A 15,398-nucleotide genomic window follows, 5' to 3' on the forward strand; every position below is an offset into this window, starting at 1 on the left:
TTTAAATGTTGTACGTATTTTCAATTTTATAATATTCTAAAACATGGATTCTCTACAACACAATTTGAAAATTGAGGCCCTTACAAGATCTTTTTACCTAAAGGTAAGAAATTAAAAATGAAAGATTTTTCACAAAAAATAGAGCATAGATCAGAAGGTTGTAAAGATAAATGCACACTGTATAAGAATATCTAGCCAGAAAGAAAATGCTCATATTTAACAGCACTTACGATTAGTTATGAAAAAGAAACTATTTATTTCATTTAATATGTATTTACTTTTTTTTAAAAAAAGGGTGAATATATTTATTTATTTTGAAAATATAACATGTAGTGTGATTTTTAAGAATTCTTTTTAAGAAGTCCTTTATTTCATATAGCACAGTACTTTTTTGAAACGTAAGTACCGTGGTTAACGGGGGTTGTATGATGAATATCTTATTTCTTTGAATTCCATTAATTAACAATAATCATGCTTACAAAAATTTGTATTAAAACTTTTTGTAAAGCTTTATGAAAATTTCAAATTATGCATACAAGAGTTAAAAAAAAGCCAACATTTCAGATAAATTCATTTTGCTTGCCAACATATTGGAATAAACTACAGTAATATAATAATAGATGTTTCTTTATAATCCCATACTTCCAACAAGACGATTAAACTTTTTCAAAAACACAATTAAATAAACACTAATATAAAATTGTGCTAATGTATGATATGTTTGAATATCAGAGGAACAATACTATATTTGTAAACTGCTGGCTTGTTTAGCTTGTTTTCGAAGAAATATTGAATCAATTTTGGCAAAAACATCTGATGCGGCCTGTGATGCATCAACTTTGTTATGTAATCCTTGCAATGAATAGTAACTTATCAAAGGTTTAGTTTGCGCATGATATGTAACTAATCGTTTCTTTAATGCTTCAGCATTATCATCGCTACGTCTGATCAACGGCTCTCCTGTTATCTGTAAAATGATCGATATTTATAATCCCTAAATATTACATTAAAAACACCTACAATCTACTGTTATTAAAATTACTAACATCATCAGTCATTGGTTTTTTCGGTGGATGGAATTCTTCATGATACGAACGTCCACTGGCTTGATGAATCAGCCTGCCAGTGATACGCTTCACCAGCAAAGAATCATCAATGTTAAATTCTATAACAGCATCCAATGGAGTATTTCGTTTAGCTAAGAGTCCATCAAGCTTCAAATTAAACACATGAATTATTTTATTAGGAAAATATAAGAAAAATATATTTTTCATGTCACATTAATACATATTGAATACCTAAAATTACACAAGCTCTGAAGTTTCAATATTTTACCCAAACCATAAAAAAAACTTTTTGGTTAGGGTAAACAGTTAACATTACAAAAAATAAAATGAGAAGAAGGAAAAGCTCTTTGTAATGTAGTGCATATGTACACAATTATCTTTGGCAAGTGCATAGTAAAATAATATTTATAATTTGTTTAAGTATTTTGACATATCTCACCTTTTCAGCTTGCCTAACTGTGCGTGGAAAACCATCCAACAAAAATCCATTACTACATTCAGGTTTCTCTAAATTTGTGTCGATCATATCAACTACGAGTTCATCACTCACAAGTCTTCCTTCATCCATAATCTTTTTGAGTTGAGTACCAAGTTTGGATCCTGATGAGATTTCAGCCCGCAACATATCTCCAGTAGATAAGTGACACACACAATACTTTTTCTTTAACATGGGCGCCTATTTAAATAAATAACACTTACATAAGCATAAAAAATGACTTGTTTCAAAAAGTATTGAAGTAAGTTATAGAAAGACCTGAGTTCCTTTTCCGCATCCTGGTGGTCCTAAAAGAATCGCACGAATTCCAAGCGTTTCTTCTTCAAACTTCTCTTTCAAAACTGCTGATGTTGGAGGCATTTTGATATTTTAAGCTATAATTTGACAAAATTTCAAACAATTTCTTATTATCATAAAATACTTATGATTGAATATAACACATCTATTAGTGTTTAAATTACATTACCCACATTTTTTTACCTTTATATTCCAGCAAAATTTGTAAAATTTATGACACCGTGTAACACAATAGTAGTATGTAGTATCATGTGTAACCTTCAAATTTAGACAAGAGGTCACTTCCATAGATTCCACATGACGATTCTTCAACTAGGTTACTTTAATACGATAAAGTTATATTCGGCCAATAAAATAATGACAACAAAACAATGCAATAATAATATAATATAATATATAATAAAACATATTTTATAATATAGTAATTGTAATATTATATATCATGCATTAAATTATATTTACTGCATTAAAATTTATTATTTACTTATTTTAAAAAACTGAAATTTTAAATTATATATATTATTACTATTTATAATTATTCGTAATCATTTTCATCAAAATTAATAATTTAATTTTTTTAACAATATGCAATTAATATTCAAAAAGATTAAAAATAATTGTTAGTCTTTCAACCCTAGTTGTAGTTGTAGATATACTTCTAAATATTTAATTGATATACATATTATATTTTAATAGGCATTTTTAGCATGTTGGTACAATAGGTTAATATTGAATATTAAAAAAGTTTCTTAATCAGATAAATTAAATGTTAAGAAAAAGTAAATGGTAAAAATAATTTTTAAGTTATAAAATAATTATGTGAATCAAATGCGTATGAAGAGCACAAAATAAATGCTTATAATTTATGGTTATTCATTTTTTGTATATATATATATATATATATATATATATATATACTGGAAACAGGCATAGATAAAAGAAGAGTATACAGGACCGGTCCTGGGGTCCTCAGCGCCCGCACGCCTTTTTTTCTAGCTCATTACTTTTCCCTCGTATACCAGATTGTTGTTTTAAAGTTAAATTTTTGATGTATTTTAAAAATATTGTCCAAAGATTAATAAAAGGTACAATAAAATTATTATTAAAAATTTTATAATCAAATCTCGTGTTGGCGCTCTCTAGGGCGTGCGCCCAACATTATTATATTAGGTTGTCAAATATCTCCCTTCCGCTTTTTTGCTATTGGTTTATAATACAAAAAGGCGAAAGGGAGAAATTTGACAACCTAATAACTTCAACCCTAGACAATATACTAATAATGACTTCAACTTTACATCTATATAAAAATATTGTATAGGCGTTGCATTCAAGGTAGGACCGGCCCTGTCGTATATATATATATATATTTATATACTTAGAAAAATATATATTAGAATATATACATATATATACATATATATATATATAAATATATATATATATATATATATATATATATAATATATTTTTATATAGATGTAAAGTTGAAGAACCAGTGGTCAATTTTAGTCTTTTAATGTCAACTTTTGTTTAGCTGTCAGATTTGTTAATTTTTTCATTTATCCTGAAATATAATTAAGTACAAAATGAATTGTGTATTTGTATTGTTTATTTTAGCAGGTAATTTGGCGGTGTTTAAAAAATTATACGTTTATATGTGAAATTTATGTTTGCTATCCTTTTAGTTTTGCAATTTCAATATATTGAGGGAGGATGGGGTGGTTCACGTGTAAATAACGCCAAACCTGTCACCAATGGTGGTAGAAATTTATATAATAAGTATGTTAGTGCTGGTGCTCAAGGAAATTCATTAGGCCCTAAATTTGATGGTAATGTAAAATTATACTTAGTTCGAAATAAATATTTTGTCACTAAGACTGACAATTGCAATTTTTATGTTTTCATTATAGGTAATGAGAAATTATGGTTGTTTTAACAATTTATATCATAACTTTTATTTCATTATGGATATAATTGCTATGTTCAGTTACAATTGATAATGAAAAGAGGTCATAACATTTACAAATTATGCATGATAGATTAGCGAAAAAAAAAAAATTATTATTCAGTCTTATGATACTTGCATAGCTCTGATAAAAATTAAGTTTTTTTTATTGGAAAACATTCTAAGCATGCTGACTTACGTTGTTAGCAAGTTAAATGCCGTAATAGCAATTAAATATATAATAATTCTCGATTTATTTTTTCCTTACAGGCAGAAGAGGTTTGGGATTCTCAGCTTGGGGTATAATTGGCATTATAGTTGGAGGAATATTAGCTATAATGGGCATATATTACACTTCAGTTTTCTATCCTATCTTGTGCAAAAAAGAGCGCCGCTATGATAAAATGCGTGCGATAAGTAATGTCTAATTATTGCAAATATATGCTAATTCATCTTAATATAGCATGTAAAATGGCTATGTATTCATAATAATCCCATACATATGTGTATGTACATACATATGTACACATAAACATATAATTAGTTTAATTTTAAATTTTACGACTTGCATCAAGTAAATTTTTAATCTTAAGATTTATTTTTATATAATAATGTATTACCTGTACCCGTATAAGTCATTCCAAAATTTAGAATAAACTGTTTTTAATTCCAATAAGCACGACTGAACAAATACAGAGACTGATTTTATATTTACAGAATTGTATTAGTATAATATCCTGTAAATCACTTTCATGTATGAGCAATTTTGTGTTCAAAAATAAAATTTTATACATTTTTTTTTAAATGTTATTTATATTATTCTAACTTATTTCATATACATTAAATTGACATGTTTTTCTCGTTTTGTAATGCTTTGTATATTTAGTATTTGAAACCAGAAAAAAAGCTTTAAATTAGTACATAATAATGCATAACTAAAAGATAAATTTAGAAAATTAATACCTCAACTGAAGCTTTTGTTAGAATGATTTTACATCACATACAAATTTAATTTTATATACTTATATTACAAATAAGTCTTTTCGCTCACAACTCATCTTTTTCATCTAAATCTATATCAGAAAGATCAATATCATCTTCAACAGGTAACACTCCATCCTTTCCATCCCAAGGCTCTACAGAATTAATTATAGACCCTTCTATATTTTTAATTGACGCTGAATGACCACGACCATAAGATATATCCCTAAGATAAAAGAATAACATTTTTAACCAAATTGCATGTTATCGCTAATAAAGCAAATGAATTGTTTAATAAAATTAAATCAATCTTCAAACATAAACTACATTTTTATTTAGTGATTTAATTAAAAATTATTCATTTGAACTCAACTAATTTAATTAAAAAGATAATTTCAAAATTGATTGACAAAATAGAATTTATATTAGGATTCAAAATACTTACTTCAAAAAGTCATTTATTCCATCTTCTGAGAATGCTCCTCTTAGCAAAGAGTATTTCTTCTTTTTAATGTTCACTACAGCCATAGCAGGATATCCAAAACCTCCGATTTCTAAAACATTCTCAACTTCAGATTGTGCACCGGCTTCTGTCCAAAGCCATCCCCACATTTTTTGCTTATATTTTTCACCCATAATTTTTAGTATTCTAATATATTTATTGCGGCATTCTGCATTACAGTCTAAAATGTGAGGTAGGACTGAAACTATGCATAAAGGTGCCTTCAGGCAAGTTTTGGAAGCTACTTCTTCATTAATTAATTCAACAATTTCTGGAGGAGGAATATTTTCTGCTAATTTATCAAGTGCCCAGGTAACAATGTCATTAGAAGTTCTACCACCATCATAATCTAAGACAGAGTCAGAATGCTTTTTGCCTGGTGCAAAGAATTTAATTGTTGGATATCCTTGTACTCCATATTGACTAGCTTTACTCGAGTGTATAGTTGCATCTAGTGCTCCAAGTTTTACCTATTAAAATACAACATCACAGGTACTTATAAAATACAAAAACAGTTATCATATTGAAAATGCCTTAAACTTAATATTTCACAACATGAATTGTAACAAATAGAATGTTTACCTTGCCTTTTAACTCTGTGGCTGCTTTGGCCCAATGCGGTGCTAAATTTTTACAATGACCACACCAAGGCGCGTAAAATTCAACTAACCACATGTCATCTGATTTCGTAACCAGCTTATCAAAGTTTGAATCAGTCAACTCAATTACATCCTTTGAATCATCCTAAATAAATTAAATATACTTGTTAGTTATTTTAAACCATATATTTTCTACTAAAAGAAATTAACAAAACATATTTAGTTTAGTTAGATAAAAATCATAAATGTATGTATAATTGAGTTTACAAAACACATAACATGTAAAAATATAATTGAACTTGTTAAAATCTTGTTTGTTCTTTAGAGTTATAAAATCCATCATGAGTAGTGTCATTAAAAGGAGTCAGACAAAATATTTCGGAGCGATTCTGAGCGGAGTTGTATCGAAGGTTTTCCGACTTCCCTAAACTTAATCCCATATCTATTAACACGTACCGATATTTGCTTCTTTTTTTTTACCCAATACAAAAATTTGCATCGAAAGAAGCGGTCGCTTTCCTGTCTCACAGGCAATTTCTAATTATAAAATGACTCAAAATATACTATAATACCATTTTGTATTTTCCATAAAATAAAAAAAATATAGCAAAAAATACAGAACAACAAAATTTTATTGAAATGTGAACGGCCTAAATTCAATAGTAATGGGTCATATTTCATCTATTTTTTTTCTTCAAAAGTAATAGTAAAAAATTGATTTTGGGTATCAAGTTTTCCGTTTTTACTTTGGTCAACACTGCAAAAAATATGAATCATTGATTCAATCGCCAAAATACATATTGAAATGCATAAGACAGTAATTTTCTTATAATAATATGAACAAAAATGTTTAAAATATCAATAAACAATTATCAAATTCTTAATAAATCCGTAGATATATGAACAAAATATTATAGAACACATTTGTATCGAGTAGGTTTCGAGTCATCCTCCCTAAAGCGGAGCGAACTATATATATATATATATATATATATATATATATATATATATACAAAACTTTGATTGAATTGCGCTCTATCTAAACTTTAATATTAAGAGCTAAAACTTTCAGAAAATTGTTTTTTATCAATTTAGAACCATTTGAGCCCTTGGGAGCAAGGAAATTCAAAAATGACCATATTAAGGACCACCTTAATATATATATATATATATATATATATATATATATATATGAGTAAGTTCTTCAAGGGCATACATCAAATAAAAGGCAAAGATTTAGAAGTTAATCTTTAATTTTTCCAAACGTTTCGACATAGTATTTTATGTCATCATCAGTGGATATAAATATGGTCTTACATCAGTAGCTAGCGCAAGGCACATAATTTTGCACTATTATATATACACTAACTTGTTTTTTTATTATTATTTTGTTGAACAGAGCATAGTAAAATATTTGTGAAATATATAATATATTTTGCACAGAGAACGTAGTTTATTTGACCGAGCCCGAGGCTGTAGTACTACTGAATAAAAACTGAATTATTTTTGATATACAAAAAATTTTTTTTTTTAAAAAAAAAATTGAAAAAAAAAATTGAAACAAAAATTGTTTTTTTCCAAAATCAATTATTTTGTTAAAACAAGCAGAAAGTTCTTTGAATCATTCAAATCGGACGCTTAGTTCTCTCAAAAACTGCCATTTTTTGCACATTTAGTTCCGTATCTTCGAAATGGCTGGGCCTGCCTTTGCCAAAACACTTCTCCTAATCATTACTAATTGAATGTTTTTAGAACATTCAAATCGGATGCTCCGTTCTTTCAAAAACTCGATTTCTATTTTCTGCACTCTTTGCTCTTTATCTCCGTAACTGCTGGACCTGCCTTTGCCAAAAACTAATCAGCTCATCTCCCTATCAATAGGAATCGAATGCGTTTTGAACCATTCAAATCGGTTGATCCGTGCGCCCGAAAACGTGACTGAAAATTTGTATCCTTACATACATACACACACACACACACGCACACACACATCCTTTTTTTTCTGAGGTATGCCAAAATGTTCAGAAACCTTCAAAACGTCGAAAAATGTAAAAATTTTCAATTACGATTTTCGGCCCATTAAAATAACTTACCCTACGGGAAGTTAATTAAAATAATCCAAGATCAAGTACTAGTGTTATGTTTAATAATGAAAGACTAGAATTTGTTTGCTTTCTGATTTGGTCAATAGAATAAATTGCATAAAATCCCTAAAATAAATAAGTAAAATACCAAATATTAATATTACACATGCGTTAGATAAATGAAATTTTAAAAATATTCTTGCAAGCACTAATGAACATACTGAAATTTTTGGATGTTCTAAAAAGTTTGGAATGAAAATAAGAATTTAAAAATAGTTTGGTAGTGCGACAATGATTGAAGACAATCTGATTATGAGCATCCGCAAATTGCCTCGATCTTATAAATAAATTTAACTAAACCCAAAAGTTTTAAAAAGAACTTTTTAAAATCAACATAAATGTTTATATATTTCTAATGATAAACTGTTAAAATAATAGGGAGGAGGGCGCTACAAAAAAATGGCTCGCGGGCGCTGAGGACCCTAAAACCGGACCTACAAAAAAAATCTCCATAGATGTATTTATTCAGTAAACACGATAGAAATTTATGATAAAGTGTTGAGTTTAACCTATATATTAAATACATTAAAGATTTTAAATATAAATTACAAGAATTATTAAAAATGATTTAATTTTGAGGACGATTGTATATATTTTTAAATTAATTCAAATAAAATATAATCAAACGTATCTTGGGTCATATGATACCACGTTTGTTTTATTTATCTAAAAGGAGAGCTGATTGTAAAGTCATTCCCTTAATATTTCAAGTCAATAATAGTACCTACAAATATCGTGTCTAAAAAATCACTCCACTACCATAAAAATTGCTATTACTCCAATGCTGAGAATTGGCCTTTGGGTGTTTAATAATTGTTTCAAAAAGAATCTATACTGAAAAATTTGAACTATAATTTCATGATCTTGTTTGTTTTGATAACATTTAAAATCCATAATACTGCATATGACAAAACAATACAAATCCTGTTTTGAATTAACAGATGATTTCTAAAACACATTTATTATCAAAAAAAAGTATTAATATTTCACTACTGAATTCACTTTCAGCGCTCCGTCTAATAAATAAATGCAAGAAAGACAAAGACGCTGTTGTATCTGCGCATCTGTTCAGAAGTTGAATGACTCGCATTCAAGAGAGTAACACGAATGATTCGATTCAATTCGAACCAAGCTAGTAACTTGTGGCTCGCATGATTTAATTTTTTTTTTAATATTTAACAAAATTATCATCTTAATTTTTATTGAAATTTTTGTTCATACATGTTGTATCACAGTAAATATTTTTCGGCTTGTTACTAGTACATTCGAATTAAGTTGTAAGCCCCTAACTTACGATTTAGATTCGAAAACGTTTGGCTAAAGATGTACAAGCCTGCGCAGAATTTGTTATTATTTTCCCACACAATGTACAGTATACCACAAAAATAAAAATTTTGTAATACTTACGATCATCGTAATACGCAATATTTGATTATCAGATGCGGGCTATGCCCGTAATATTTACATTTGGTTCTACTCGTCATTGCAGGTTAAGAGGTTACAGACATAATTCGAGTTGGCTCATCAATAACAATTGTATTATATATATATATATATATATATATATATATATATACATTTATAAAAAAGAAATAACTGACATTTAGTGCTTGTCTCTAATTATTAATTTTTACAAGTTATATTAATATTTGTTAGTGATAATCGAAGAAATTCAAAACCACTGATGATGACGTAGAATTTTACGTCGAAACGTATGGAAAAATAAAGATGTTCTAAAAAAATCTTTACTTATTTTTTACTTGATGTTACACCCTCCAAGAAATCAATCATATACTTCAACATCAAATTTAAACATTTTCAACATATATATATATATATATATATATATATATATATATATATATTTTTGTATGATTCTGAATTTGATGTTGACATATGTATTAACAAAGTCTAATAATCGGGCATAACATCAATAAAAAACATGAATTTCTTTCAAAAATTTATTTTAAATCCATACGTTTCGGCTATAATCCTAGCCTTCATTCAGTGGAAACTAAAATTAAAATTAAAAACTAAAACAATTGAATTGAAGTGAAAAGAAAAAATAAAATAGTAATTAGTACTTACAATTAGTTGATCTTAGTGTTAATTTGGAAAACTTTAGTAATCCATGGTATTAGGATATGGTAATGCACTACACTATGTATTATAAACATTAACTTGAAATTACACAATATTTTCACAAAATACTGATTTGAAAAAATCACAAATGGATAGTGTGTTATTCGTAGACTGGTTGAAGATGTAATGGAGAAAGACATTTTTTTAAAAAATATTTTTACGAAGATTCTGCACATGTGTGGAACGAATTGTAAAACCTTTGCGCGAACGCTTTTATTGTTTTGTAAGAAATTTGGAAATGTTATCTAAATAGAAGAGATTTGTGTCGCACAGCGTGTTGAGTTCATTCCGTTTATTTATTGTCTTATTGTTATAAATAGTTAAAAAAGATCCCTCTATAATTCGGAATATAACGGAATGAACTCAACACGCTGTGCGACACAAATCTCTTCTATTTAGATAACATTTCCAAATTTCTTACAAAACAATAAAAGCGTTCGCGCAAAGGTTTTACAATTCGTTCCACACATGTGCAGAATCTTCATAAAAATATTTTTTAAAAAAATGTCTTTCTCCATTACATCTTCAACCAGTCTACGAATAACACACTATCCATTTGTGATTTTTTCAAATCAGTATTTTGTGAAAATATTGTGTAATTTCAAGTTAATGTTTATAATACATAGTGTAGTGCATTACCATATCCTAATACCATGGATTACTAAAGTTTTCCAAATTAACACTAAGATCAACTAATTGTAAGTACTAATTACTATTTTATTTTTTCTTTTCACTCCAATTCAATTGTTTTAGTTTTTAATTTTAATTTTAGTTTCCACTGAATGAAGGCTAGGATTATAGCCGAAACGTATGGATTTAAAATAAATTTTTGAAAGAAATTCATGTTTTTTATTGATGTTATGCCCGATTATTAGACTTTGTTAATATATATATATATATATATATATATATATATATATATATATATACATATCTAATATATTATTCATAGGAATCTTCAATACATAAAATATATTTACCCTCGAACCAGATTTAACACCTAACTTGCTCAAAGCAAGATCCTTTGCTGCAGAAAATGCTGATTCAACAATGCCTTGAGCAGTTCTCGGCCCATTAAAATCTTGTGGTGACTTTTTGTTTGTACCAAAAATTTTGATTGTTGGAAATCCTCGCACATTATATTGTCCACCTAGAGATTTATGCTCATCAGCATTTACTGCCCCTACCTGTACCACTCCTTTAAGGGCAGTAGCTGCTTTCGAATACTCAGGTACCAGATTTTTACAATGTCCGCACCATGGTGCAAAAAATTCCACAATCCAAACTTTATCACTATTTAAAACTAATTTATCAAAGTTATCAGGTGTTAGGTCCACTACATCACTATTGGAAGGATAAAGAGCCGTGGAAGCCCCTATCATCAAGACAACATCTAGAAAATAAATTATTAGTGAGATAGTAAGTTAGAAATTAAATATCATATTTCTTAAAATCTATAAAATACATAATATAAGATATGCTACGAACACTTACATAGTAAACGAATCATGTCTACGTCGCTAAAGTTCAATCTCAATTTGTGAGAAAATCATATGAAAACATAAATTTATATCTTTTTCGACAACACTATTATGTTTCGTTTTGGATTTAGTAAGCTTAACTATATTTTCTTGACATAAAACAAAATAAATTATTCATTTGTTCGACTCGTCCCTATGAGTGATAAATTATAAACACCCTATAAATTCTCAAATTTCGTGGACTTCTGTGATTGGTGCCGGTCACAAATATCACAGATTCTACATCTTAAAAGTTGTTTATATGGTATGGGTTTGGTATTCGATGTTATTGAGAATCAGTGGTTAAATTTAGTTATGGATCAGAGAATAAAATTAATATGGCTTAAAAGTTATAGTGCTTCTGCTTGCTTTTGAGAACTTTTTTATATTTACATTTTTTAAATACTGACACAAACGTTTATACCCTGTTTATACTTTCAAAAAAAATAATTACTATGCATTCGATTTAACGTTAATTCAACCAACTTCGTATCGAACCATATAGAGTCGAAGAAAGATGAAGTTATCACTTGTCAATATGACAGCATAGCAACGTTAAAACAAAAAATTAAAACACATCAACACTGCGAGTACACAGCTTGACGTAAAAGATAATAAAGGCAGATTGTGAAATTGTAATTATGTTGTGATTCCGTAATTAGTGTAATCCAACAACTGTTGAAGGCCATGAATGCATCGAGTTTATATGTGTCGACTTGTCGGCTTATTATTCAATCGGATTTAGACGATCAATCTTCTTGGTGCGATTTATATCGCTTGGTTCCATATTTGAGACAGTCTTTATCATGCACTGTTTGCGAAAATCTATTGATAGACCCTCAAACCCCGTCCGATAATGCTTGTCAACATCACGTATGCAAGCAATGTAAATGGGGTCGCAAAAAGCTAAAGCCTTCTTGCAATTGGTGCTTCGATTATAACATATATATTGAGAATATCCAATTACGAATATTGTTACAATGTTATAAAAAACTTTGCGAATATTTGATGAGCACTCAAATATATAGAGAATTAGCTGCTCAAGTAGATGCTTCTTCACCTCGTAACATTACTACTTCAACATTTAGTTTGATAGAATTTATACAAGAAGGAGCCGGTTTTACTGATGATTTTAAAAGTACTTCGGGATTAACAAAGTCAGCTTACAGTATATTACCCTGTGTATATACAAATTCTTCTACCCAAACAACATCAAATGCAAATGTAAAATCGGATACCCCAGTCACAAACAATGATACAGGTATACAACCAAGCAATAATGAAAATTTATTGTATTCAGTAATGTATGCAGGTAATGGCAATAAAATTACAATCAAAAGGAAGACTACTGATATGAAAACAAATGATCAAACTCCAACAGAAAATATAACCAATAAAAAGGAATTAGTCGTAAGTAATAATATACTCATATGTATTGATATATTTTTATATAAATTTATTCACAAATGCTTCAAGGAAAAGCAAATACCAAATGTAGTCTGCAATTTCAACATATATTTTAGCATTTTAAGTAAGTTTAGCATCAGAAATAATATCACCAGATTTTTATTTTCAGACATCGTCTGGGTTTAAAAAGCCAACTTCTAGATCTAGAGTGAATAACAAACGAAAGGGATGTCGCTGTGGTAATGCAACCCCTACTCCTGGAAAGCTGACATGTTGTGGGCAGCGTTGCCCATGTTATGTGGAATCTAAACCTTGTTTGGAATGCAAATGCCGTGGATGTAGAAATCCTCACAGGCCAAATGGCTTTAAAGTAAATGTCTTAAATACACATTCAAATAGATATTTTTTCATTTAATTTACAAAGTCCACTACAGGATTTTATTTTAGACTAATTAATATATTATATTCTTCAGGTTCGCCCTCATATTCCTCAACTACACAACATACAAAGGTTACAAAAAATAGACTTACCTGTGAATTCAGTAAAACAAGAAAAAGTGGACAGTTCACCTCCAAGTCTGCATTTAAATTCTGATGAAATAACATTAGATGATTCATTATTATTCAATGCCATGGATATAGACTCTTCTAATATACAAGGTACATAATGCATAATTGTACCTCTAAAACCTCGACAAAAACTATCAGTGTTAAAATCCATGGTAGTGCATTATATATAAATATTTTATTGTTTGAAATTGGCTTGAATGCATAAAGGTGGTTCATATGAAATTTGAAATTAAGTTTTTGTATATGTGTTATTTGGGATAAGGGATGGAAGTACCTACATATTTTAAAACAGAATTTTTTCATTGATTTAATTTTTTGGTGCAGTTTTGCATATCATTTAACTTCAAGAGTCATATAATCCTTTTGGGGTCTAGGAGTTACTTTGTTAGTAATGAACAAATTGTTGATTTGTTTAGGATGATTACCATTTTACTCCAGTGAACTAACACCATTCTTAGACTTGAATTGCTGGTTTCCAAATGAGAAGGTATTTAATTGTTCTCATATCCATCAATCCTTTGTTTGCCAAAGATATATACAATAGTGTGATTTATTAATTTAGGTCTGGCATTACAACAAGCCAAGTTAACTATGTTGGATAATTTGTTTTAAATTTTTTAAATAATAGAATAACAGTTTGGGTTTTGAAAGGGTTTTAAGTCATGTATAGTGATTTGACTGATGTTAAGGGTTATATTTTTGTTTAGTTGTTGGTGTTTATACAACTCATTTACAAGACGTAGGATCTAATCTACCCACATCAATATTAATGGAAGAAGATTCGCCGAATTCAATTTTTGAGGATGATAACATCACATCACAAGGAAGTTCAAATGACGCAAGTGATATTGAAGTCATATAGAAGTAAAAAAAAAGAATCACACATTAATTTAGTTTCAGAAATCATGCAAGCATCTCTACTGGATTAATTTGCTTGTATGATTTCTATGTTTTAAAAAAAATCTGTCTAAAATTGATAATATGATGTGTTTGTGACCTTACTCTTTTCTTACGCCATATTAGAGCAGGTCAGTCACACCAAATCATAAACAATGATCTGAAACTGCAGTGAGAAATTTTACAATTTAACAGATCAGTCAATTTAAGGCAAGCGAAGTGTTGCTGTACAACACTGGGTTTATGCAATTTTAAATTTGGTTCCATAAATGATAAAATTGAGTTGTTTATAATTTAGCTTTACTTAACATTAGTAGTTATTTATGTAAATATGAGAAAACTAGTTACTTTAAATGACTTTATTGACGTTTTTATCACTAATGTAAGGGACCAATACAATGATTTTGTTTTAAAATAATTTTAAAGATGAATTTTAAAACGCTGTATGCATTTTTTAGTTATGTACATATAAATGTGAATGAATGTATTCAATAATTGTATATTAGTGTATTTTAAGTTATGTTCATTCATTTATGTTTTATTTTATATATTGATTGAAAAAATTGATTTACTGTCACCAACAAATACAATGTAACATTAAAACTTAATAAGACCATTGTAAAATTAAAACAATCAATAATATTTTAAATTAAGATGCAATACAGAAATTGATTGTTTGCTGACCCACCGTAGTTATGTCACCACAAATTCATGTCGTATTATTGCATGTTTAATATTTATATTGAACGTTATTAACTTGTCCCTTTTAAAATCATGGAGAATGTGGAAATATTTTATTTCAAAATGACTAAAGGCCATTCAAGTATTAGG

General features: G+C 28.3%; 4 protein-coding genes across 6 annotated transcripts; 2 read left to right on the forward strand and 2 right to left on the reverse strand.

The window, feature by feature from the left end:
* Positions 1-340: 340 nt before the first annotated feature.
* On the reverse strand, positions 341-2,173 carry LOC113377211 (adenylate kinase). Of its 3 annotated transcripts, none has more exons than XM_026617442.1 (5): positions 2,044-2,173; positions 1,822-1,937; positions 1,507-1,743; positions 1,047-1,214; positions 341-967 (listed from the first exon to the last, which is right to left on the reverse strand). In XM_026617442.1, exons 2-5 carry the CDS (start codon positions 1,921-1,923, stop codon positions 743-745), a joined length of 732 nt encoding a protein of 243 aa, XP_026473227.1. In that variant the 5' UTR covers positions 1,924-1,937; positions 2,044-2,173; the 3' UTR covers positions 341-742. The 3 variants fall into 3 exon arrangements, with proteins under 3 accessions (XP_026473227.1, XP_026473229.1, XP_026473228.1); XM_026617444.1 differs by having other exon boundaries at positions 2,034-2,098; XM_026617443.1 differs by lacking the exon at positions 2,044-2,173 and having other exon boundaries at positions 1,822-2,015.
* Positions 2,174-3,126: 953 nt separating this feature from the next.
* LOC113378480 lies at positions 3,127-4,347 on the forward strand. Its single transcript, XM_026619013.1, has 4 exons — positions 3,127-3,192; positions 3,337-3,480; positions 3,546-3,689; positions 4,076-4,347. The coding sequence occupies exons 2-4, from the start codon at positions 3,447-3,449 to the stop codon at positions 4,231-4,233; spliced, it is 336 nt and encodes a 111-aa protein (XP_026474798.1). The 5' UTR covers positions 3,127-3,192; positions 3,337-3,446; the 3' UTR covers positions 4,234-4,347.
* A 322-nt stretch (positions 4,348-4,669) lies between these two features.
* On the reverse strand, positions 4,670-12,123 carry LOC113376657 (protein disulfide-isomerase A6 homolog). Its single transcript, XM_026616656.1, has 5 exons — positions 11,668-12,123; positions 11,154-11,566; positions 5,871-6,032; positions 5,232-5,758; positions 4,670-5,012 (listed from the first exon to the last, which is right to left on the reverse strand). Exons 1-5 carry the CDS (start codon positions 11,681-11,683, stop codon positions 4,853-4,855), a joined length of 1,278 nt encoding a protein of 425 aa, XP_026472441.1. The 5' UTR covers positions 11,684-12,123; the 3' UTR covers positions 4,670-4,852.
* A 130-nt stretch (positions 12,124-12,253) lies between these two features.
* On the forward strand, positions 12,254-14,961 carry LOC113376613 (E3 ubiquitin-protein ligase MSL2). Its single transcript, XM_026616600.1, has 4 exons — positions 12,254-13,103; positions 13,270-13,470; positions 13,574-13,760; positions 14,378-14,961. The coding sequence occupies exons 1-4, from the start codon at positions 12,381-12,383 to the stop codon at positions 14,530-14,532; spliced, it is 1,266 nt and encodes a 421-aa protein (XP_026472385.1). The 5' UTR covers positions 12,254-12,380; the 3' UTR covers positions 14,533-14,961.
* The last annotated feature ends 437 nt before the right edge of the window (positions 14,962-15,398 follow it).

Source organism: Ctenocephalides felis, unplaced genomic scaffold (genome assembly GCF_003426905.1).
Source record: "Ctenocephalides felis isolate EL2017-DRISC unplaced genomic scaffold, ASM342690v1 CF-g0.4_SCAFFOLD_01886, whole genome shotgun sequence".
Lineage (NCBI taxonomy): Eukaryota > Metazoa > Arthropoda > Insecta > Siphonaptera > Pulicidae > Ctenocephalides > Ctenocephalides felis.